This window comes from Chelmon rostratus, chromosome 16 (genome assembly GCF_017976325.1).
Source record: "Chelmon rostratus isolate fCheRos1 chromosome 16, fCheRos1.pri, whole genome shotgun sequence".
NCBI classification, from domain to species: domain Eukaryota; kingdom Metazoa; phylum Chordata; class Actinopteri; order Chaetodontiformes; family Chaetodontidae; genus Chelmon; species Chelmon rostratus.
Genome location: NC_055673.1, coordinates 17574652 through 17601063, shown reverse-complemented (window position 1 = coordinate 17601063; position 26412 = coordinate 17574652). Strand labels below are relative to the sequence as shown.

The window sequence follows — 26412 nt, the reverse complement described above, 5'->3', positions numbered from 1 at the left end:
ACACATGCAGCATATGCTACTCAGTGTGGATGCAGCCACGCACGCTTCTTCTCAGAGGCCCTCATATCTGAGATTATACTCAGCTTTCTATACAGTCGAGCACAGCCAGTGATTTCCCATAACTGTGCTGTTTGCCTTATCTTCTCCATCTCTCTCGTTCTCTCCTCTCCTGCCCCTCACACTCCTTCTTCCTCCCTCCATCAATTTACCACTCACTTGAGACACCTGCGCTGCAAATCCATTCTTTTGTATCGCTCAGTTGCAATCATATCTCGCATCTTTTCCTCGATAACAGGCAATCCCCCAGCTGGCTTTTTCACAATGCCGGCTGCACGCCTCAGATTGCCACGGCCCATATCACATTACAATATTTAATCTCCCCCCGCATGTCAAGCCAGTTTCTGTGTGTTTTCCTGACGGTATCCATTTTGTTTTCTCTTAGCCTGGAAAAATGATTCAGGGCCGTATCTGGCTTATGCCAGATGATCACAATTTGGATGCATCAAGAATCCCTCCCAGTTTGTAGAAACCCCCACCCCCCCGTCGCCCTTTCAACCATCATACCCTCTATCAACCCCCTCTTCTCTGCAGTGTGCTGCTGAACCAAGATGGCTGCCTTCCAGCTCAATTTGCGGTCAGCGAAGGGGCTATTTGCATGAACATGTGTCCCATCGTTTAGCTGATATCCCACCGTGACAATCTCTCAGAGAGGAGTGAAATCATGCATATATTAAAGTCCTCTTCCCTTTTTGCTCCAATTCATCTTTCCCGCACTGGTGTTTGGCAATTTTTCCCCACCTCCAGTGTGGTACTTAAGGATTAAGCCTCTCACAATACCGGGAGATAAAGAGAGAGGATGTAATAGATCGTAAATAGTGGGATACACATGCAGTGAGAGAGCGCATGTGGGAACCCAAAATGAAAATTAAAGAGGCACTTGGGAAGGGAAATTTTAAGGTTGGGCAAAGTGAGCTGAACAACGTTGTCCTTTATTAGAATCTGTAAATCAGGGATCTATAGCGTGCACGCACACTCATGTCTATGCACAGATGTATCAACTGGTGGTGACTGGCAACAAAGGAACAGCAGACACCTGTTTTTTAATTAGCATGTGTGTGTATGTGAGCACTGCCAGTATGTGGGTGGCAAACATGTTAAATGGATTAGCCGAACCTGGTGGAGCTGCTGCTGAAATCTGGTCCTAATAAGACAAGGCTCATTACTCAAAACTATATTACTTGTTTCCAGCAACATTTTAGTACATTGGTTATTAGTCCCTCAGAGGTTTTATTTGCCACACTACTCATTACAGTACTTTATTAAACATCTCCATAGTGATTCTGCTTGCTGCTGCCTTTAAAAATCAGGACGACCTGATAATAATTTGACCGGCTTATTCTTGAATGAAAAGGGAATCAAAGAAACATCATATCTACTGTGTTTATTTAATTATTTTGTGATTTTGATTAGGCCTGTATATAACTGAGACAGGTCAATTTAGAAGTTTCATATACTGGTACATATGGATTTTTCATTATTTTTGTTTTGAAATTGAAAACATCAATTGTAGGCTGTTCCAGGCGACGCGTCAGCTAAAATTCACTTCATGCGCTTCGGCTTGTGCAGACACAGGACATCAAACCCTCATCGGTGACCATCGCTCATTAATAACTGATCCAGGGTGGCTTCAAGAATTATCATCAAAAATCAAACAAGTGTAACTAAGATAAGTCACATGACAGTGGCTGCAGTTGGCTAACCGTCCTAAATGTGACTGTTAACAGCTTTCACATTTGACTTTGGGCGCTGAAACAGTTCCAGCGCCACAGGCTGAGAGGACGAGCTACCCCTCAGCCCGGAGCGCCTTTCAGAGGTGATGAAGTGAAATTTTGGAGGTGAAACGCCTAGCTAGCTGTTTAATTAGCGCGAACGGCTACTTTGCTAGGAGTCCCGAAAAGCATACCACACAGAAAATGCTACGCTACCTCAGGTTAGCTAGCGTGCTAGCTGCTAAAACTATAAAGGTAAAGAGGTAGAGAGACTGTGCTGAAAATTTTGAGGGTGATGTTACACATGACTCGCTGACAGCACAACCAAACAACAGCCAAGGTTAATTTCAACTCGCTAACAGGCTAGCCACATCTAGCAAAATTCTGCAGTGGCATGTCACTGTCACCGTCTAAATAACGATAACGTTATTGTACGGAAGCCTGTTAAAGTTACAGGCTCAAGTGATTTTAACCTAAATGCGACAAAAACAAGCACTATGTCAAACTACTAGCTGAACAATTAAATAACGCTGTTGCCAAGTTATTGCGACTGATCTTGATTTATGACTACAACTCATTACACACGCAGATGGGAGGCTAGGTGTAGGGGATACTATTTTTGGATGATTCCTCTTGATATTATTTGGTGTATGTGTTACTTATCATGGACATTGAAAGCAGGTGTACAATTGCATAAGCAATTAAATCATTGTTGCATTCCCTAATCGCAAAGACGGTAATCGTCATTAGTTTTAGCAGCTTTCCTCTGACTGTGAATGGCATCAAACTTTTACCCACACTCAGAACCATTAGATACATTATTGTGCTATTTATAACTGGAAAGACAAAGTGAAACACAAAAAATAAAATTATTTGTATGACAAAGGACTAACTGCACACAAGTAAAGGCTAAAAATATGATTAAACTAAACTGCTAGACATTACTTGAATTACATTTTATTTGCTCTTAAAATGCCTTCCACCAGTTGAGTTCAATCTAATGTATGTGTGTCATGCACTGATTAGTCAATGCACCATTTTCTTTTTGCATTTGCTGTGTCCTGTTAAATCCTAATAAATGTTCATGTGCCATGGCTACGATAATTCAGTCAGCGCTGTGCTGTTTTGTCTGCTGTCATGGTCTGGGGGCGTCTGAGCATCATGCGCACCTGGGCCACTTGGCTGCAACATCAAAGATCATGCATGAATAACCAGTGCGTGTTGATCGCTGCTGTAGCTGTATGTTCCCATTTCTCACTAAGTGAAACTGCAAAAACTTGCTACAGATTGGCAGCAATTTTGTGGATTGACTGATTTCATCAAACTCAGGAACAAAATGTTTGAATCCAATCAGTGTCTTTGAAGAACGTCATTATTATTTTAACAAAAAATGCCGATTTTGTATTCCCACACCTTTGTGAAGATATCATTGGTTAACTCCTTACAGGTTACAACAGCTCTCATGTTGTTGTCCTAAATCTTGGACGAGATAAGGTTGATTCCAAGGTTAAGTTGCTAAAATATCTTTCTACTATATCTAAAAGTAGGATAAAATAGGTGTCACTGATGCAGGTCCAGGTGAGTAACGGTGCTGATATTCTTTTCAGAAGCGGATACTGGAAATGGAAGAGAGTTCGTAAAATTGCTCACATCAACAAGTGGGCTTTCAGATTCAGACTCAAGCCTCAAAGTCTATACTTATGATACCTTCAGAGCGAGACACGGTCAGATAAACACTGTTTGTATAAATGGCAAACACATTTTCTGTTCCAGTTGAAAGTGCATCTGAAAAGTCCTGGCTGGTTATTAGAAATGGTTGTTGACTCAAGGGTCTGATATTTTTATGTGTGTTTTCTGTTCAACTGTTTGTCCGTTCCCAGACTTGCTGCTGTGTTTCTAATTTACTGGGGATATATAAACGCAGTTACTCTCTTCGCCGATAGTGTGAAATCTGTTGAGGTTTTTTTGTCCTGTTGAGGTCTTGACGTTTTAATAATTTGCGGATGATTCAGAGACTCGTTATACAAAAAGTTATCCTTGAATGCCTGAGGGAACAGCTGGCTTGATGGAAGCGGGCTTCATACCTGACCTTGCGACCAACTGTGCTATTGATTGGATCTTTTTTTTTTTTGGTCTGACCGTTATTGTCCTTCTGTCCATTTGTTCTCAGGTTAACGGGCTTCCAGCTGCCTTCACCCATTGTGAGCACAGGCTCCAGGCTCACACTGTGGCTTCTGTCTGACTACGCGGTCAGCGGGCAGGGATTTAAAGCTGCCTATGAAGGTAACACTATTTACATGCTATTTGTTTGTGATCCATAGGAAAAACTATGATGTTAATAAATGTTTATACAGCATACATGTGGATGTAATTAATTCAAGATGCAATAGGCCACATAAGTTACTTCTGAGATTTGTGACTGTTTGACTCTTATTCGAGTCAAATCTTCCTTAATTAACGTGTACATTATTCCTGTCATGCCAGTCATTTTCAAAATGGTGGGATCACCCGTCACTCACTGCTACGAGCAAAATCTCTCAAATAGCCGAACAAAAGGGATAAAGCAAAGTGAAAATGAGAGGATATGGTTTATTCTGGGACTCGGATTATCGTATAAAATTAGCAGTGTTCACTGAGCTAATTGTATCAGACGGTTTATTTTAAAGCCATTCCATCCAACTAGGTTATCATCTCTCCCTTCCCAGGCCAGGACCGGGACCTTTATCGTGGTGACATGGAATGCTTTATGACCCATGGTGGGATGATATTAATGATGGCACTCTTCAAACCCACGCAGGGGAAAAGGCGAGCTTAGGGAGGGGAAGGAAATACAAGCGAGTGACTAATTAGGCTAATTACCTGACAGGAGTTTGTCAGTCTTTTTGAGATATTGTGATCGTGGGGATGTGGCTCGATGAAGCAATGTAAAGCAGCTTGGGAGGCCTAAGACCACATTGCGTGACTAGATAAAACCAAAGACAAAAGAGCAAAGAGACTGTTTGTTAACTCCACTGGGAGGCAATTGGGTCGTCTTGCCTTTCTTTCTCACTAGTGAAACAAAACCGTCAGACTTGTCTAGATTCTGACCTCGGATGATGTAATTGTCTCTCACTGCAAATGTTTAGCAAAAACTTTTAAAAAATTTAGCACTGCAAATGATTCATGTTGGTACTATGAGCTCTTTTACAACTTGAATTATGGCTTCCTCTACATACAATCACATGAACACACTGTACAGTCTATGGCACACATACACCAATTAAGCTAAGTGAATAATGGAAATGTTAAATCCTTGGTCCCAGGGAGACTGGTTTAGAGATGTCAAGCCCCTTGAGTGTGGTGTTGCAGAATTCCCGGTTTATTCAAGGTGGAACCTTCCATGGGAAGTAGCAGGAATTTATGGGAAATAAGGGAAAGTAATGTCAAATAAAATGTTAATATAGGGGTTATTTGGCCAGGGTATTTTAACCCTGTCATGTGAAGATGAACAAACAGAAGAAGGAACAAACATTTACCATATCATAAGCAGACACAATTGAAAACCCTTCAAGAGAAAATGAAAGAAGTCTTCAGTTAGCATGCATAACCAACACATGTTAACAGCTAGCCAGAAAAAAGTAGCAGAATGTGTTAACGAGTCATAAGCTGTGTTTTAGGCTGCCATCTGTTGGTCAAGTGAAATATCACAAACTAGCCTCCGCCAGCTGCTCAAGGCACCAGAGGCCAGAGGCCACAGTGACCTTGACTTTTGACCTTAGAACACCAAATTGTGATCAAGGCCAAGTGAACGTTTGTGCCAAATTTCAAAACTGAAATTCCCTCAAGGCATTCCTGAGATATTGCGTTCATGAGAAGAGTACGTATGGGCAGATTGACAGACAACCTAAAAACATGATGGGCCCGGCCACAACTGTCACAGACACAGAGGCACATAAATGTAACTTGTTGTCATTCTAGTAATATAATCAGGCTTTGACTGAAAGTCTTTAGTCCTTCGGCTCCGAAAGCGTTGGCAGTAGCGTGGGCTGCACATGTGATGGGAAAATGCACTGTGCATGCAGAAGGTTGTAATTTTCCTAAAATCCTATTTTAATGGCATACTGAAAAATTATCTGTACATGTGATGGAAAACTGTGCACTGAATGTAGTGCATGATTACAATTCAATAAAATAGGCACAATTTTAACTGAAACATGACAGAAGACCTAGTGTTGCTTTATTTTTGTGTATTTCCCCCCCTAATAAGTTTTAATTGTGCCAATAACTATATCCCAAATTTCCACACTCAACTGCCCTTGGAAATTTTCCAGAAATTTTCTGGAAATTTAGAAACCCTTTTGCTACCCTAGTTGAGCAACAGTGGAAAAGAGCGCAACGCCATAATTACCTCTCACCCACCTCCCACGACGCTGGCGAGACAAACCGCAGTGACCCATGTCAGATGGGAAAAGAGAGAGGCCCAGCTGTGCTGACATGTGGCGCTGCCCTGCAGGTTAGAGTGCATGTTAATTGGAGAGTGAGAAATACGGGAGAATTGCGAGGCACAGCGTCGGTTCACTGTAGCTAAATGGATGGAGGACCACCCACAGTTGGCTTTTATTGCTCAAGACGTGCACACATGAATCTTAGCATCCTGTATTCATCACAGAGGTGAAAACGAATCCTTTTTCTGTTGCCTTTAAGTCTGTCCTGTTCTGCTCTGCTCTCCCCTGGAACCTCTTTGGCAATTTCCTCATGCCACACGCGGGTTCTTTGACTTCTCTGTGCCACCTCAATCCCACTGGGTCTCCCTGGCACAGAGGCCAAAGATAATGAACCTCCACCCTGTGCCTAGACCTGTTTTATGTGGTTATTCATTATAATTAACACAAGCTTGATGGTAAGGGAAGCCTAGGTAAACAAACAAAAAAGAAAACTGTGTGTATTACATGCTGGCCAAAGCAAATACTAAGTGGGATTTTCAAAGAACTATGCAGCCGCAGCCATTTTCTGTGATGTTTTTAATGTCTGAAGCTTCATTTAAGAGATAAAAGATTTCAAGTTCTGATTAAAAGTTTTCCCAGTTAATTTCCACACCAGATATTTTCTTTTCCATTGTGTTATTTGGCAGCCTCATACCTGCTGTCAGGCGATGATAATGTGAAGTTTCAAATAACTTTGGTGCTATTGAACCGCCCAGGAGGCCGTGAAACACCAGGACGATGTCACAGAATCTGACACGGTGCTTTGTGCTGCCTCGCATGAAGTGGGTTTGACCAGAAGCCACTGGCACAGAGCCGCTCTTCTGCTTTGATTTGATTAGGTCACAGTTAGAAACGGTGCACGGTGGTCAGCAGGAAACGAGTTTGAGAACAGGAAACGGCCAGAGATTTCACATAATCAGAGATCTCGCTGCGTGTCGTCTCAGGAAGTTACCAGTGTCTGGTGTTCATCGGGTAGGCTGACATTCGCTGTCCTGTTTTCACCCATTCAGTAATTCCTCACAGAGCTGTGGCTCGAGCTCTGCCTGTTAGACTACCCTTCGCTCATTCGGGATCCTCTGTCTCCACAATTGTTATTCATTCAAGCAGTTTGCTACTCTTCATTTGAGCTAAAGATACTCACAAACAGACTCAGCCAGGGCTTTTTCCTCCTCTCTTACTGCACAAGTTGCCCTTTTTTTATAGCAGTAAAATGTGATGGGCAACCACAAGACTATTTGCATAATGGAATTCAACATAATCTCATTTCATTGTCTGACAGATAGTCCTGTGTATTATTGTGTGTCTATAGCTCAGGCTGAGAATAGCTGCACTCCATGATGGACCAAGTTATACCATAACCAGTCTGACAAATGATGTGCTTATTTGTGTCTTCCTGTTTAATGCTGTTTGGTGGCACACGCTCTTAGCTGTCGGGTTTCGCGAAGCAGTGCGAGTGGATTCTGTTGTGTTCACCTCGGGGAAAGTAAACTTTAGGTAAAGAACGCCAGCTGTGTGTAGGTGGTCTCACGCAGACGGCAGCTTCGCTCGCGTCATGGATGTGATGCAGATGTGTCACGTCTCCGCCAGTGGTTTCCCGTGAAAGTGAGCAGCCAGATGTTTAGTTTTGCTCATTTTTAGACAGGAAACCTTGGCTTATATGTCTTGTAAAAGCGAATGTACACCACAATGCATGGAATTTAGCTGTGTGCTTCAGTGGACAGTATCCACTGTACGAAGCAAAAATATGACCCTCTCCTTATTTGCCTTTCTCTCCACAGTCGTTACTTATTGAAGCACTTTGTTACACTTTATTTGAGCCAAATACTCACAAGCAAACTTGGCTCACAACCAGTCTTTTTCCTCTTCTGTCACCCTTTTTATAGAAGGAACATGGAGATTGCTGGAGAATTTGCACTGTTTCCCTACTTGTCGTAATCCTCCACACCTCAAGCAAACGTCTGTAATTACTGGTTTTTATGGGGACAGGTTTGAAATTGAGTTAATTCTTAATGTCTTGCACGTTGGACAGGAAACGGCTGCCCTATCTTTAGCCGCCGTCGCGCCTGCTCATTGCACATGACCCACTGCCGAGTCAAAGACGAAAACTGTTGTTCTTGGCTTTGTAGTAGCAGGGTGGTTGTGCTCGACTGTTTCAGACTGCGAGGGATCAGTATACCGCCGATCGTGTTTTTTGTGCACACGTGTGCATGCATTTGTGTGTGTGGCTTCGTATGTCTGCCTGCGGATGCTGCAGAGTATGAGCGCGTGTGGCTTTTACTCTCCTGGATATCCTTCCATTTTCTCAAATGGGATAAATGTCTTTTTTTTTTTTCCTCAGCCTGATTGGCTTTCCTCAGCATAGCTTTTGGCAGTAAAACCTCGGTATTCCACAGGCTCTTTTTATTAGGGCTGTGCTTACCATCCACCATTTTGGTGTGAGCCCATCTCGTCTATATTAGATATCTGTTCTGTTTCAGCCCACACTGCAATAAGCCTAAGTGCTGCACAGTCCATCTCCCCAACACACTGCGTAATGGCCGAGACCACTCTGGAATCTCTCCCCTCTCGTCACCATGGCAACCACCAGACTCCTTTTTTCCCTCCTGTTTTATTCTTCTCTTTCTCTTCTCCATCTCTTTGCAAACTCTTTATTCGTGTCTAATCTGTAGCTAAAAAGAAGGAGGCTAACAGTGGCAAAGGGAATTAGGAACATTTGCTGAGCTTCTGAAAGTATCTACTGGGTATAGAAGAGAACTCTTATCTCTTCATGTCTTAGTGCATTTCCACCATTGCCTGCTTTCTCTTCGTATTTTCTCTCTCCTCACTTCGTCCTCTTCTGCCCTTCCTCTGCTCTACCTCCACGGCTCCCGTATTTTGTCGCCTCCTCCCTAATGTTAATGCTCGCTCTCCTTCCCTCTCTTGAATATTAAAGTGCCGTGATGATTATTCAGTCATGTGTCGCCAAGTTTCTCTTCCGTCTGTGTCTTAGTTGCATATTCAATGTGCCTCCCAACTGGGTCAGCCGAAGGAAAAAAAAAAAAAAAAAAAACACAGCCAGCCCCGCCGCACGACTCAAGCAGCCTGCCTCCTCAGCATTAAGTCACTGCAGGTGTCTGAAATAGGAAAAAAAAAAAAGACATGCGCACAATACTTCATAAAGTAATTTAGTATACATTTCTCTAAACCAGTCTTGCTTATATTCATATATCCAACTTTGAATTAATTTACTTCATGTATATCTAAGATATTCATCTGAGTCTAAGGTGAATTATAAATGCATTTAAACGATGTGTTGGTAGTACTGCATTATGAAGAGGGGGGGCTTCAAGAATTCAGTATGTAATGTAGTGTAATGATAAGTTACCATAAGCAATCACATTTTTTTCCTTAAGGAGCAGCAGGGGGAGTCTTTCCAGCAGCACTGCTTTCTCCTGCAGCCATCAGAGCTGATCTACAATAGTGTCTCTATCTACTCCCCCCCTTGACCGTCCTCACCCCCCTCCCTGTCCCTCCTACCATTAGCATGAGACAGAGGACGGTGGGGTCCGAGTAGATGAGGGTGATGAGAAAGCAGACAAGCATGGGTGAGTCTAGTGCCTAGTCACCCCCCCCCCCCCCCCCCCCCCCCCCCCCCCCCCCCCGCCCTGTTTGTGTGTTTGTGTCTGTAATTTCACAGGAGGGGTTGAGAGGGTTTTATAACCTGCTGAGCACCTAAGAGATACTTGGATGTTGTTGCTGCTTGCTCTGGTAAATTTGGCTTTGATTAGGAAAGACACACAAAAGTAATTGTTTGCCAGAGAGCAATTTACATTGATTGTTTGAATGATTTTGATTACATATTCAGCCTCATTCAACAGCCATATTATATTCCTGTCTCCTCTCTATTGATGTACGCTGCCCTCTCACGATCTCAGTGATGCAGTCTGCTTTTTAGAGATTCTCGCTCGGCTACAAGTGGCGCCGTCCACTTTTTTGATTAAATGTGACCCGTAGCCTCCAGCACGAAATGATCGCCACTGTGCGAGAAAAAAACAAACATAAAGAACATGTAACATTTGCAAACAAATCATTTCTGTAGCAAGTCAAAAAGGTTATCAGACCAGCTGCAAGTCACTCTTTTTGTATTTAGTGATGTGCACACGCCTCTGTTTGCTTTTAAACAAGAATACGGCCGTTCCACATGCGCTTTGCATGGATGCACTGCTCCTTCGTCCCATGTATGTCTCCGCAGCTGTTATGGAGCTCTTGCTCTGTCAGTTAGCATTAATCGTAGGTGAGACTGGTATTTCTAGAGGTTTAGCAGCTTGTTGTTATGTTCCTGTTATGTCAACACAAGCACAGGTTCTTCTGACATACAGCTTAGCTGAAGATGAAGTTGCTCTAACGTGGATGAAACAAGGATGAGGATACAGCTGTTTAATGTTTTGCAGGTTTGGACTGAAATAGAATACTGGTCTCAGTTTTTCATGTTTATTCTTAATTTAATATGCAGGTAAGTTTTACGAGTACTAATGAGATCTTTTTTTTTGGGGGGGGGGCTAATTGGATAATGCATTGCTGCAATGAAAAACTATACCTAATAAACTTTTCTCTCACTCATTTTATGTGTAATTACACAGTGTTTTCACACACTTACATTATACAGTTGTGCCAGTAGGAAATCTGATATATTCATGACTTGAAATACAAACTTGGAATAAGGATAGCATAACTTTGTACCTCAGTTAAACCATATATGTCAACTCAAAGATTCAACCCCATCTTATGTTGCGTGCAGCATTTGGTGCACGCAAATTCTTTGCTGTCAAACACTTTGTGCTATATTTCTTATAGGCAAGTTGCTATACACATAAAGTTTATTACTTTTAAAGTGAATACAATCGACAAAGTGAAAGGACGGGGGTTTCAGATAAAATTGAACTGCATGTGGCTTTTCTGCCCAACGCCTGTCTGAACTCATCTTCCTCTCATGACAGAGTAAATGAAAAGGCAATAGGTCCCTTGAGTGCGTAGAAGTTTCCCCACTGTTTTTTGTAGTGTTAAGCTTATTTTTATACAGAAATGTTTCTCTGACACTGGGTTTGATGGTTTGAATGGAGAATTGAGATCAGGCTTGAATTGAAACCTGTAAGTTTAAATCATTTACAGGTAATTAAAGCATCTTTATTATTATTATTATTATTTAGTACTATTTAGTACTGGGATTTGTGTACACAGACGTGTGAGTCTATACTACAGAACATAAATGAATGGAAAGAGGTGTACCATGTAATTGTCGGTGTAGTTTACCAGTATTCATGGTAAATAAATGACTTGAATACGGTGTGTGAGTGTGCTCTGGACCAGAGAAGGCCTCTTTAAATGCCAACATGATGTCAAGTGGCTGGTTACCATGTTAGGCACAGAGTTTGTTACAATGCACAGCTAATTCTTTGGAATAGATACTTTGGAATATTGTTAACAAAAGAGTTCATGTATTCAGGAGGCATCTCAGGCAAACTCTGGTATCTTTTACGGCCCAACTACTGCTGACTATAGTTCTCTCCGGTCTAACTACCTTCACTGCTCTCTGGTCTGGGCAGGTTATGAAAGCACTTTATATGATGTGTGCGTGTGCGCGTGTGTGTGCGTGCGTGTGTGTAAATGTTTGCATGCATGCACCTATGCACAGCAGTCTTTCCTCAGCTGTGAAAACAAGGAGTCTGATACCACGATGTTTGCATGCTAATCAGCGTTTCTCTCTTCCTCTTTCTGTCTGTTTTTTTTCCACACTTTATAGTAAGACTTTCAAACTGAGGGCTGTTTTTTCCTTCTGCTTAAACCCCCTTTATTGAGTCTTAATGATGTTTGAACTAACCGTGATAATAATAAAACAAATAATACATTGCATGTTTAGGTAGGCATTGCATATTGGCTTCAACTCAGTGCAGACTAAATATTGGTCCACTTCAGTGGTTCTTCCTTGAAGCATGCATTATATATATTATATCTACATGAGAAAGAAAGAAAAGCGGTGTTTATGTGGACATGCTGCAGTGGGGGATGCATAGTTCAGCAGTCAGTATGCACTGCTGACCATTCTAATCACAGGTATTTTGAGTTGTGATAACAGGAACAGTGGAAATTAAAACATTTCTGATGGCGCTGTTCCATTTGCTGTAGCGGTGCCAATAGACGATGAGCACAGAGTTCGCTGTCACTGGAACCTACAGTATGTGTAATTCAGCCATCATTTATGTTATTAGTTACTCCTGTGTTTGACTAGTCAAAATGTCTACCATGAGAAAGATCGGTTACACTGACTTAGTGTTGAACTGAATGAAAGAAGTCCCAAAGAGAAGGTCTATTTGTTAAAGTATGAAGAAGAAGCCAGCCAGCGGGTGAAAATAAAAATCCTACAAATCTGACAGAAATCAATGTGGCCGGCTGAAGAGTTCAACAGGAGGTGCAAATACTATGAGTAACAGTCATCAAGTCCCCAAATGTCCTATATTATTTCCAGACACCACCCGTTGTATAGTTGCCATAGCAGCACCAAAGCCTTTTGTGATATGGATTGTAAATGTCAACCATGTGAGTGTTCAATCGAGCCTTAAACAGAAACCTACTGTAAGAGATTAAGGTCGCGTAGATGCCTCCAGACTTGGACGCAGTCCAGTTTTTGTGTGCGTTTGCAGGGGTATTAAGATTCAGTTTTTGTTTATTGATGTCTGCTCTCCCACAAGTAGTGACTCACCGCTGTTATTTCCATGAAACCATACGGGTGAAATCCTGGACTCTGCAAACAAAACTGGTATGTAGGTTTTCCAGTGTGCGTTTGCGTGCCCTCTGTGCGCCTCTTGATCCTGTATTCCGCTGCTTTCTAAAAGGCACAACCCAGTCCTTGTGAAGTAGTTTCATCAAATCCCTATACGGTGTTTCAGAGAATGAATTCAACCGTCAGGCAACCTTGAGCCTTCTATTAAGCCTTCGAACAAAACACTAATTTCTTCCACAAGCATACTTAAACCAGACGCCTGTATTGTTTATTTTCCTGAGTCTTTGCTGTTATGTTATCTATAAAACACCAGCTTTGGTAAAACTTTTGAACTTGAAACGTTACTATAGTGGCTGTAATTGATTGCAAAGTGCATCAGAGTTTTTCACAAAAGCCAAAGCAATCATTTTTGGACACAATAGCAACAAAACCCTGGCGATTCAGGTGGAATTGATAATTACACACCTGCCCTCACAACAGCTGAATGTCTTTTTTTTTGTCAAAGAGACTGCAGGTCCAATGTAGTCGCTACATGGAGGGCATAAGGCAACAATTGGTTCCTTTATGTGTAATGGATGTGTTTGCTCACTCTGCGCAGCTTTTGGTACAGTGGCAGGCAGATAGAGTGTAAGTGGAGGAAGCCAGGAATGAGTGCTTCCTCTGAGAACGGAGTTCAAGAGCCTCAACTTAGTTAATGTTAAATAGAAGCCCAGCTATTATGACGGTAATTTTACTGAATGTATTTACTAATTTTCTTGTAAAATGTGGGCTGTCTGGCACGTCCGGGTAAGCGGAGCTTCCACTCTGGCAGATTGTAGCTGTTATTAGTGTCTGGCATGAGAATCGGCCGCCAGCGTGTCTGACCGTTAAACGCTTCTGACACTTAATTAATGGCTGATTGTTGTGTGGCAGTTCTCCGTCAGCCTAATGAAGACTGTTTCCGCACTCGCACACGCACTCTCTTACATAAACACACACATACTACTGCCTGGCATGTACACCGAGTTTCACAAACGCACACCCTGAATCAATACTCCAGTGCACCAGAAACATTCAGACAACTCTCGAGAAATGTTGATGCAGTTTGTGCGACTTGCCCATGGTGCATTAGTATTCCAAGCCTGTTTTTCATCTTTATTGCTAAATCAGTGAAATGCTTTTATCTAAATAATTTAGAATTATGAGAAAAATGATCTATTCTGGCTCTGTTTCTCTGTATCTATGGTTTTGACTTCTGAATTGGCCAAATAATTTGTACACTCATCTACTACATAACAGCAAGTTAAGTCAAATACCACCTCCTTAAACTTAATTCAAGTGCAATCACACATCATATTGTTCTCTACTAAAAATGACTGGTGTGGTTCGGTTGAGAGAGTGATGTTGTTGTTGAAATCCTTCCAGCCGTTTCTTTCCCTGCTTCACATTATGTTAATATTTGATACTGAATCCCACATCTGAGCCTGTTTGGGATTATTTTTCATATTTTCTTTATTCTTTTTCTCTCTTTTTATAGAACTGACATGAGCTAAGAGAGCTCTTGACAGTTCCCATTGCCCCGCAAGTCATTGCGAGCCATGTATGCTCTGCGCAGCACTCTCATTTTATTTTTCTGGGTCTCTATCCTCATTCCTTCTTGCCCTCTATTTGTTTTCTGGGTGAATGGGCGGCAAGACAGGGTCTAGTCTGCGGTCAGGACAAGTTGTTGTTTTGCTCTACAGATAAGGGATGGAAAACAACACTCCCACACCATAGTTGCACACAGGCACAAGGACACACCTGCACAGAAGACATTCAAGCACAGCCATTCATACAAGTGGACACGCAAGCGCTCGCTCAAACATCGCATGATGCAGCCGCTGCGCAGTGGAGCATGTACAGAAAGGTCGTCCTTCCCTGTGAACCTGTGGCTGTGGGTGAGTTTGTTTGCAGCGCCTGAAAGCAGCCGAGAAGTGTATGCATGTCCATCCATTCCACCAGTTCTCTATAACCGCCTACGTGGGCAACTACAAAAGTATTTCTCACAAGAGATGAGACGTTTACTGAAGTAAATTGAAGTTATCATAATCATTTAGGAAAAGGAAATCCGACCATCTGCTTTATTTTGTTTGCAGATTTTATGCAGAGTTTTAGTCAATTTGGTAAAGCTCATTTACTTGCCGGGTGTCTGCGCAGCATAGGCTGTGTATATAAATCACAACACTGAATCTGAAACCTGAAACCTCCCGAAAAAATAAATAAGATAAAAATAAATGAAAAAACGAAAATGAAAAACCGTCAACATGCTTAATAGAAAAGACAGATACGATCAAACAAGACAAAATAAGATCAACACTTCAATCAGTAATCCAAATTAAAATCAATCCACGAAAATAAGTAAGCTCACTTTTAAAGGAGACGTTCCCACCCGTGTTTCTCACACACCTGAAGTGTGAAAAACACACAGTCCCTCTGGAAATGTGACCGTGTGGTAGGGGGATGTTTGACCGAGTGCCTGGAACAAGCTGTGTGTGTGCGTGTATGTGTGTGTGTGTGTGCGGATATATTTGTGTGACTTTGTAATGGGCTGAACACATGTTGGTGGATGGCAGCAGAGGAAGCATGTCCCACTGTGGGGAAGCAACTGAGGTGTGAGCAGTGTGACAATGGCACAAAGTGACAGACAGACTGAGGCGAACACTAGGGCAGTGGGCGGGATGTGTTGTCAGCGTTGTGTATCTGCTCGCGTGTGCAAGGGCACATGGTTATGTACATTTCTATACTGCACGTAGACACAGGCCTGTCTACTGTGCAGTCAGGAAGAGTGAACACCGAGGTGTTTCTCGAATGCCTGTCTTTATTTTGGCTTCTGTGAAAGGCCCTCTGTGCTCCCTGCTGTTTCCCCACTACATACTGACAGGGCCTACCCTAGCTGCATCCTAACTTCCTAACAAAGAGAAAGGGAGACTGTGAGAAAGACAAGGGGGGAGACAAAGGAAAAAAGACATCAACTTGTGTGAAAGAACTGAGACGGGGATTGAAAGATGGAGCATGTGGATATGTTGGAGAGGAAGAGTAGGAATAGAAAAGAGATGCGATGACTGAGGTGTGAGGGCGAAAAAGACAAGGGTGACGCACAGCTGTGAGGTAACGGATGAAGCTATGCGCATCTTCTCGCTCCACCCTGTTGGAGATTCATCATCGCGAAAAGCAGGTCAGATGAACGCAAGGAACGCCACACGGCACATTTGCTGCGCCGTTACTCATGCACAGCGCTCGCCCCTCTCCACAGCCATGCATTTTTTAGTCAGTGAGCTCATCTCCCCAAAAAGCACCAGGAGCCTGCGCTGCTCTGCCCTGACATAGCACTTCGTTATTGGGCTTTGACCGCGTGAAATGTCGCCCGGAACGCTTCGTCCCCTTTACCTGTTTTGTTTGACTTCTCCAAAAGGTTGCTAGTGTTGTTATTCCTCCACTTTTTATGTGTGATATCAACTTGGCGCGCTAATTCTGCCACTTTATGAAAGGGTGTAATTAAACACCTCGGTCAGCCTCTTGTAAATGTCATCCGCTCAGCCCTCTGGATCGTAGACTTTGATGTAATTGCCTGAGCTGAGCCTGAGATAACCCCCATCAACCGGCTTGCTGTAAATAAGGGTGATAGTTCACCTTTTGAAACTGCGCCCCCTTTTCTATCAGGGGTGTTAAGACAAATCCAGTTTTAAGGACAGTGTGCACACTGGCATCCATAAGAGGGAGTTAGTCTTCGAAAAGACATGTTTTTTTCAACTTGTTGAGCCTTGTGATAGAATAAATGCTAATGCTATTAGCTCTGTTTTTGTGGAAATATGCTATTTTGGCTGATCAAATCGAAGGAAATAAGTCCGGGCTTATTGTTTTTGTGTTAGATTGTGTGTGTTCATGCATTGGCGTGGAGCCCAAAGTCGCTTCTCTTCACTTTCCAGCCACGTATTCAAAACCTGCGACCCACAGGCTTCTCATATTTAGCTGGCAACCATCGATTTTGCCGGCTGAAATGACGAGTCTCATTGTTGGATTTTATCGACTTTTGCTTATTAATGTTACTCTGTGAGTTGACTCCAAACAGCGAAATTAGAGTCTTTGTTGTTGTCTATTAAATGGGCTCTGATGTCTGTGCCATTTCTGTCTGAACCACGCTTCTTCTGCCTCTCTCTCTTTTTCATACTTCAATTCTCCGGCTCTCACTTCTGCTCCATCTGTCTCGCTCTCCCAAAACAGTAATTTTTATCCTTCTCTCTCAGCCTCTATCTCTCATCAGGATTAGCCTCCTTTTCTTGTTAGCGTGCTAGCTCTTTTTCTCCCCCATCCCACATTTGTCTCTCCCTACAATCCCTGTTTTGTGTGGATTAGTGCCCGTATTGTCCTTGGATTAGGGTGTCATTGTTTCTGAGCTGGGATGAGGAAGGAACGTGCTTCTGTGTCTGTGTTTGAGTGTGTATGCGTGTGTGTGTGTGTGCGCGCACGGTGTGCTCGACTGCGTATCCGCATTGAGACCGAGGTTATGAATCTCCTTTTATGCATGGAGCTTCTTTTTTTTTTTTTTTCCACAACATGCAAGCAGCTCAAAGTCGAACTCTTTACAGTGCTTTGTAACTTATGTGCTCTTTTCTTGTTTATCTAATTGCCGTTTGTCTTCTTCACTGCCAAGTGTCGATGCAGGAGTATGTGCAAGCTGTAAGCAATGTGGGTGAAGAAGCCTGGAACTCGGAGCGAATTAGTGTCCACTTATTCCTGGGTAATTGAAGACCAGACTGGCAGGGAAGGGAGCCCTTGAGGGCGTGGGGAAGGCGAGATGTGCTGGGATTGTTATGTTTCGTGTCATGTTCAGTCATTCATCACAGGCCGAGAGAGGGAGCGAAAGGGAGAGGGGGTATAAAACTATATCTGTATTGATCGCTCGGTGGGGGGTTCGGCGTTAGCTCGGCGTGACAGAGACACTCAGCAGGTGGGAGGCAGAGGAGGCCCGCGGATATGCTGCGACTATCGAGATGCACGAGAAATTCCAGGCAATGCCTTATCGGACTTATCAAGTATTGTTTGTGACAGTGTGGTATTTACTGGCTTATTTACTCTCTCCTCTCACAGGTAAATTGCTGTGGTAGTTTATTGATCCAGAAAACGTTCAGCTGGTGGAGTTAAAAAGTTATTCAGGAAGACAGTATGTAATCATCCTGTCTTTCGAGTCGGGTATTTGGTGCAGTCTTTTGGTTCCCCTCAATTGCTTCTTTCAAATTAGTTTGATTGGAATTGAACTTTTTAACAACGTAAAGGGTACGACGCCTCCAGTATGGGCGACTTCAATAAACCCATATTTATCATGAAGCAGCTGTGTAATCTAATACATCATTAAGATTGCTTTGCATGCATGTTACCGTCAATGATGAAGTGCCCAGCGATGGTTATGAACAGTAACCAGTGCACTCTGTCTCATTGCTTTAATTGTTATCAACCAAGCAGCTCCTTCTTGGCTGCTGTGTTTAATCATTTCTCCGTTTATTAGGCTGCTGGAATGCGCAGCAATTCATCAGGCCGCACTTATTGATCGGCCATTGCCAATTACCTCCACTCATCCCTTTTGGACCTTAACGACTGTTGAATATTCACTTGTTAGCGACCTAAATGTCAAAGGTCAAGTTTAAAGTCTGGTACATTTGTTCTGGGAAGTTGTGACTGTATTCAAAGTCAAACTATGAGTCTTAAAAATTATTATTATTATTTTTTTGGATGAAATCGCTACATCTGTCAGTGTGCAAATTCAACTGAATTAGCATAGCTGTTAATAGACATATGCTTGAAGTCATGAATACTGACTAGATAAAGGACTGCTGATGAATAATTCAGTGTAAACTACATTAAAAAAACATATCCATCCATCCAGACTTTGTGTATATATAGAGGTATACACACACAAGCTCTGCATCATATCATTTCGACACAAGGGTCAGCTGTGTTTGTACGACTTCTTCTTCACTTACGGAGAATCAATGTCTGCATTTCCTCTGATTTGATGGCGACATGGAGAAACAGCCCAGGCCATTTAAGGCTGATTTACTGGAGGGAAGTAGAAAAGCAGACAAACACATTCGCGGGTCACAAACAAACTGGGCTTTCAGCTGGTTTTTGTTCATCCTCGCGTTGATTTTTGCCGTCAATGAGAGTCTCGCTGTCAGCGCGTGCCTGTCGCTCAAGCTCGGGGTGCAAATGCGCCGTCACTGAAGCGCGACGTGAAGGCACACCTGTTTGTTTTGTGTTTGTCTCTTACCCGTCATTTGGCATTGCCGCGTGCTCTATTTGAGGCCCTAATTCACAGCTGCTGTTCAGCGTAATGAGGCAAAGGCTGGGAACAAGCTGATGTGTTGTGTCAAAGGGAAGATTTTTGGGGGGCCAAGCCGTCTTCCTAAGAGCGGGCGGGAGGTACAATAGTGAGTTAAGTGTGGAATTCTGCTTCCTTTCATTTCTAATCTGTATGCATGGGTGTGTAGCTCCTGAGCAGTGCGTTTTGAGTGACAGCGAGGTGATCACATGGTTTATTTGTGGACTTTTCTTGGCTCACCACCGAACGCCACTTGATTTATCTGTGGCACTGTGCACAGAGCTTTCTTTCTCTGCCTGGTATATGTATAGATTTTAAGGACTGGACGTTTCTCCTTGAATATTGCTCGGCCTGAATAAAGTGTTTGATCGTAATCTTTCCTTCTAGACCAAATGCATTGGTGTCTGTTACAAAATCTCTCTTTGTGATCCTTAAGTTGAAAGGAAACACAAAGAATCAAGCAAACATTGACTATAGAATGGAACATCCCCCGGGAACAATACCCCTACAGTGTGTCTGGAATCAAAAGAAGAGACTAGCTTGGGGAATAGACGGTAGGATTTGACTGGAACGGGGTAGCAGTAATACCAGGAAACCTCGCCTTTCACATCAAATCACCCTGATTCTTTTGTGGTTGGAGGGGGTGGAGGAAGAAAAGGAACGCTACGGAATATGTAGATAAGATAAGTACATGATATGCATCTTATATAAAACACCTGAAGTGAAGTATAGTATAAAATAAGGTGACATGGGAGGTTGAATAGAGGAGGGGAGGATCTGTTGGATTATCACATTGTGACAATAAAAGTGAGTCAGAAGTGAAAAAATCTATAATGAACAGAGCGCTAGCGGTATACCAGCACAGCAATTAAATGGATTTTATGATCGCATGACTCACTCCATATAACTACAGTTCATTAATTGGCGAAATGTAATATTAAAGTAATACAAAAGACCTAAATGCGGTTAGCTTGATTATAATTGCAGGGTTGATGAGAGAGGCTGCTTTAGGCATGCAACCAGTGATTGAAGTGGAAGCAGTGAAACCACTAACTGTTTGTTGCAGTTAGAACAGTCCATTCATACTGGGAATCCTCTCAGAAACCACGCTAATATCAACAAATTGTTTCTTAGTGGTTTTTCACAGCTCGTGAGTCTTTGCTAATTTACTTTACGTCTCCTGTTATATCCCCATATGGTGGCAAAGGCAACTGAAGCTCCTGCTCTATTAAAAAGAAAGTGTAATGCATTGCCAGCTGTCATACGGGCAGATCAGGCACTTGGTCGAAAAAAATTGCGAGCATAAGAAATAAGGATGGCAGAATGATTTAACTGGTGAAGCGGAGCGTGCAGACTGAAGGCAGTGCGGTGAGTTAGTGTTGAGCCAAAAAACAGGACTGCGTGGAGTAAAGAGGCTTCGCTTCCTCGTAAGATACTCGCCCCATAGGGCTGAAATACCAGGAAGGCCTTTATCAGAACGCGAGCTATCGTATTCTTATTCTGTCAGTCAATAATAGCAAATATTTCATAGCACTGAAATCACATATAGTCATTCCTCGTTGTAGTCAACAACAGAGTCAACATGATTTAAAAGGAAGAGAAAATCTCAGGGGAAATCTCAGAAAAGCTTCTCTGTTGTGTTGACGCTACACTGTATGGAACGAGAGACTAAATAAAGAAACTAGTAGCCTGCACGTCACGGGCAGGCAGAGTGCTGGTAGTGGCATTGAGGAGTCAGGATCAGTCTCTCGCTCAACAAGGTGCAGAACAAGACGTGTGTTCATGTTTGTAAGTTACATAAGAGGGAGGCTTCAGCAGGAAGGCTGATGTGGTTGTTGTTCAGAGACCGTGGCTCTTGCCTCGTGTGGCAGGCTTCCGTCTGGCTCAGTGTGACTGTCTGCTCTGCCTACAACAGCATGCCGGCGTTGCTGCTGTACGCAGGATTCGATTGGCTGTATCGAAATAAGGGCCTTATCTACGTAAACGGATATCTGAAAACTATTCCATTGAATTAATGGAAAGCAGGGAGTGCCGTCACGAAACTGTATTATATAAACTGCCAATTTGGTTTCTAATTTTGCCTGGGAGGAAAACACAAGTGATTTACGGAGCAGCAGACAAAAAAACTGTAATTCAATTTAAATTGGACTTTTCGCAGTGATCCTGTCAGGCTTGTGAATAATAAAAGTTCTGCATCCTATAGTGGTAATTCTGCAACAAATAATAACATAAAAGAACATTAATTTAATTGTCATTGTTTGTGATTTTGATACTTTTAAGTTTACCATCGGCAGTATTACAATTCTGCAATAAAAACATTAGAAAACCAGTCGAGGTGCTAACATGCCTCTATCAGTGACACGATCTGACGGGAGCTGCTAGCATATGTGCATGTTCGTTGGCGTTGTTTGTATTGACACGGTGCTTTAATCTGTAATTCCTCGGTTATAAAGGGCTGACCAGTAAAACTGATGTTGGGCCTCACTGAGCTTGTTGTGCTCCTGAGACAGACTCGTAGTCGCCTCAGGTTAAGACTGTAATGCAATTTCCCAGCTTGGGATAAATAAAGTATATCAATCTATCTATCTATCTATCTATTCACGGTGATTGGCCCCATGGGTGGTGGAGATGTAAGGGGCAGCAAAACTACACTGAGTTGGGATTTCTCTGGCATTTTTCAGCAAAATAGCACATAATTCAGAGCTAAAGTTATATATTAACACTCCATTCTGGGAGAGTTTTCAGTCATTCTGCACTTTCAGCTGCAGTTTTGGCTTCACAAACTTATCTGTCAAATGTAGTTTTAAGTGCCAGTGTTTGGCTGACTGTGGATTTGGCATTTCTGTAACAGAGCACATCAACCACTTACTTATTTATCAGTCAAACTGGCAACAATATGAAACTAACATTGTCTTGTCTTTTGCTTGATTATGATCATTATGTCTGAAATCCTATTCCATTTTTGTGTCTGTACTATTTGTCCACAGCAGTGCACACAGTATGATGGAAACAGGAAATTATCAGATGTCAATATCAGCCTCACAAAACGTATCGGTACATTGCAGGTGGATTTGCTTTTGATGTCCATGCCAGTGGGTCTGGATCAATGAGGTAGTTTCGGTGGCCGACGGGGACAGAAAGAGAGAGGAGTGAGAAATTCAGGGTAAAAGCCAAGGTTAAATAAAGGTATTGATTAATCTTTTCAATCACACCTTTGCTTCATCAAGCCATCACTGCTCTATTCTCTCCACAAGTCGGATAACTAAAACTCAAATCACCTGAAGGAGAGATGGTTAATGGGATGTCAGTTTGTACTGCCGTCTCATCGAAGGCTTTAGCTCCGTATCGTTGTCACGTGATACGTGAAAAAACATGCCGACGCAGGTGGAATAGCAATGAGTGCTGCGTATGGTCAGGAGGATTACGCATGTCGGAGGGTTTCCAGATTTGCGTTCTAAGAAACGAGGTGTGTTTGTTTTCTCATATTACCCACAAACCTGCACGTTTACGCATCAACACTTCCCCTTCCACAAAGTCCTCTCTGGTGGGCCTTTACTGTTTCCACGGCAACCTGCAGAGCAGGGGAGACAGGATTGGCTGAGGGGAGGGCAAAGCAAGACAAAATGCTGGAAAACAAGATAGCAGCGTAGAAGGCTTGTAGTTTTTGACCTAAGGATGGTGATGTTAGTCCAGCCGTCTGATGTGTTGACAACTGCCGGTCGGATTGCCATTGAATTGGGTATGAATATTCATTTTCCCCAGAGGATGGATGCTAATGCTTTTGATGATCCTGACCTTTCCTTTAGCATGTCTCTAAAAAAAACTCTAATGGGGAGGACATTCTTGAAAATTCACGAGGGGAGCACTACTCTGAATTTTGTCTCCGAAGCCGCTTCCTAGATGATCACTGATTGGCATGATGATCTTTTTTTCCCCCAAAAAAATATACAAATCTAAATATTTATATATATATAGCACATTTAAATGACTGTGTTCTGTGAAATTGCATTACCTTGCAACACAAATTTATATAAAATAATCTGTCTGTAATGTAGTGTTTGATGGACATTGTGTGATGACTGACGCAATGCACAGCGCTGAAGCACGGTCTGCTGTATCAGTACACCGCCGCTATCATGCATGACACAGTAATAAATTGACAGCTATTAGGTAAAACAGTGTGCTCACAAGTAATCTTGTTGATTTTGGATGAATGTGGCTGTGGGCACCTGTGAACTTGCAGGTGAGACCACCGGATTTCTGTGATTTTTGTTTGAAAGAGTAATGTTGGTGGAGAGATAAGCCTGAAAAGCCAGGGGGATTTAGATGCTTCAAGCCAGTCGGAGTCGAGGCTATACACAGATGTGTTGATCTCTCCTCCCAGCTCCCCCAGCCCTGTCTCTCATCTGTCTTTTGGCTTTCATTGAAGGTCTCTCATGCTCCCTGATCCCTCTTACTTTAGTCTCATATATAGTGAATGGCTACTGAATGGCACATTATTCCGTTTTGCAGACATTGTCAGCAACCATCAATTCTGTATGAGCTCTCTTTCACACCTCAGCGCCTCCCACACAGCAACTGGCCCTTTTACTGCACCTGCTGTTGTGTGCATGGGAAATGAGGATATGCAGAGTCCATTCCAGTCTGTATACCTATGCATTGTGTGTGTGTGTGTGTGCGCGTTTGATTGTGTGTGTACAGCAGTTCAAACCCACATTCTCGCTCGAGATTTTCTCTTATTGTCAAGTTAGACAAGCTTTATACACAGCTAAGCTCAAAATCAGACAGGGATTTTCAAAGCTGGATCTCTAACCTCCAACTATTCAGGCAGCGTCACGCAGTGCAACATTAACTACAACCCGCACACACAGGTACACACGCACTTTTACACACATATAAACACACTCGAATGGGATTACCCTTGGCAAGTTTGATAAGGGTTTTCCCCTGCCTGTCTAAATCTAAGTGGCTGGGTTAAGTGTTTGTTTCCACTGAGTTTAGAAAAGAGGCAGCACAGGAAAGCATTGCCACAGAGAACACAACACAGTAATTAACTTATGACTTGTGATAGAAACATGATAAGGTAAATTTAGTGCATGACGGTCTTAGGATTCTAAACATTGAGTTCTGGCTTTTATCTCAAAAGCGCTTATCTAAAAGGAGTTGATTTTCTTTTCCTGCTAGACCTCTTGAAAATAGTGAACTGTAGAGTTTAAATAGGGACGGACACACTGTGACAACAGTGAGGCGTGGGAAGAATTCCCCATGCACACATATGTAGTTTTCTGTTTCACTCAGCACACAGTCAGGCATGAACACAAAAACTAAAACAAATACACAGGAGCATGTTTCCCTGCTGCAGTTATAGCCTTTATCCAGAGAGGATGTGTGTATGATAGTGTAGCCCACAACAAAGCCCTAAGTCAGTAGTTACATGGCACTGTTTTATTTAGCCTACTTTTTAAAATCTGTTTTATCCATCTTTTTATCAAAAAAATTGACCCTGGGGATTTCTATTTTTTAGAAAATCGACCCTCCAAGACAAGATAGGCCTATAGTAAGTATATATAAAATGTGAGTTTAATCAAAGGTCAAAGACAATTAGCAAAAACAGCCACAATGCAAATTAAAAATGAGGAAAGAATTCGATATTTGGAGTTTTTGACCTCTAATGGCGCTAATAGCTGCTTTTCTTCGTGTGTCTTACGCATGAGCACAAGTTCACGTGTGTGTGCATGCATGCATGGGTGATACCATACACATTCCAGCTGGTGGCGTCACGCTATTCCACTGACCTACAGGTGGGGATAACATGCCGAGATATACAACAATTAGGCAGCAAAGGCAGCGATGAAGAACACTGCTTGATAGCAAACATGGCTGCAATTAACAATGCAGGATCCAAAGTTTTAAGAAAAATCAGCTTTAAAAATGTCGATTCAGTCAGGTTCTTTGTGAGGACATACTCCTTTTTTTGTACTGTATAATGCACCTGCACACACTCACACGTGCACACACTCAACCGTAGCATGCAATCTATTTCTTGGATGGGAAGGAGAGTTAAATTCTGCATTCCTCAGCCTCCCTAACCAGAAGTGATGGGAGTTGCCAGCTTTTGTCCAGCCCATGTGTAGGGAACACGGGGCATTGATTGAATTGCTGCTTGACAAAGCAGAAACTGCTTATTGAGCTAATGCACCTACGTGTTGGGATCGATCTCGCAATGTCACTTCCAAATGCACGGCAGGAAGACGGAGAGGAAGGGAAAGAAGCACAGGAAAAGGGACGGAAAGTGGGAGGAAATTGTAAAGAAAGAGAGAAAGGAGTGATGTGAGATGTACTGAGACGAATACAAAAGGTGTGTACATAAATATCTGCAGGGAGGTAAGGAGCATTCAGTCTGTAGTGAACTGGGTTTCTTTACTCCACACTCTCACACTACAACACGAGTCACTGTAGGGTCATCCTGTCTTTCGGTGGCCTGCTTTCTTAGAGCCAGGTGCTGCAGAATGTAGCTCCTTCCTATTGATGACAGCGCCGTTGTCCTCCAGCGTCTCGCCATCTGTCTGTCTGGATCTTTCTCTCCATCCCCCCCGACCCCTTTTCATTGTTTTTTTTTCTGTTAAAACAAAGATGGAGCATTGAAGAAAAAAAAAACACAGACTACTTGAAGAAAAAGAAAGCAAATGCTGGGAAATGTCAGGCTAAAGAGGTCAGGAGAAATAGCGAATTTCTTGCCTGGCATATGCACTTTATGCTGCACTTGACAGTATATTTCAAGAATATTTGTGTGTAGATACATTTCCTGTTGTGAAACACTGTCAGTCACGCATCTTCTGCTGCTGTTTGATACACGGCAGACAGGCTGATGTTGGATCATCTGTACTGAGACAGGTTTGTCTCCCCAACTGTCATCTTCACATGGTTTGCTCTGTATCTTACACACCCTCCTTGTCTTTAATTCTTCTCTTTCGTGCCCTTGCCTAAGCGAAGCATAGGACTTGAGGGACTAATGATGATCCTAATCCTAAGTTAAGAGACACAATAAACCAATCTGTTATTTTTCAATCCTTCTCCGTTCCTATTTTT

At 42.6% G+C, this 26412-nt stretch overlaps 1 protein-coding gene across 1 annotated transcript in view; it reads left to right on the top strand.

Moving 5' to 3' along the window:
- The window catches only part of csmd2 (CUB and Sushi multiple domains 2), a 223431-nt gene that overhangs the window by 33066 nt on the left and 163953 nt on the right, over window positions 1-26412 (top strand). Inside the window, exon 3 of the mRNA XM_041954696.1 lies at window positions 3940-4052. Coding sequence (XP_041810630.1) covers window positions 3940-4052 — 113 coding nt within the window. The remainder of the gene's footprint in view (window positions 1-3939; window positions 4053-26412) is intronic.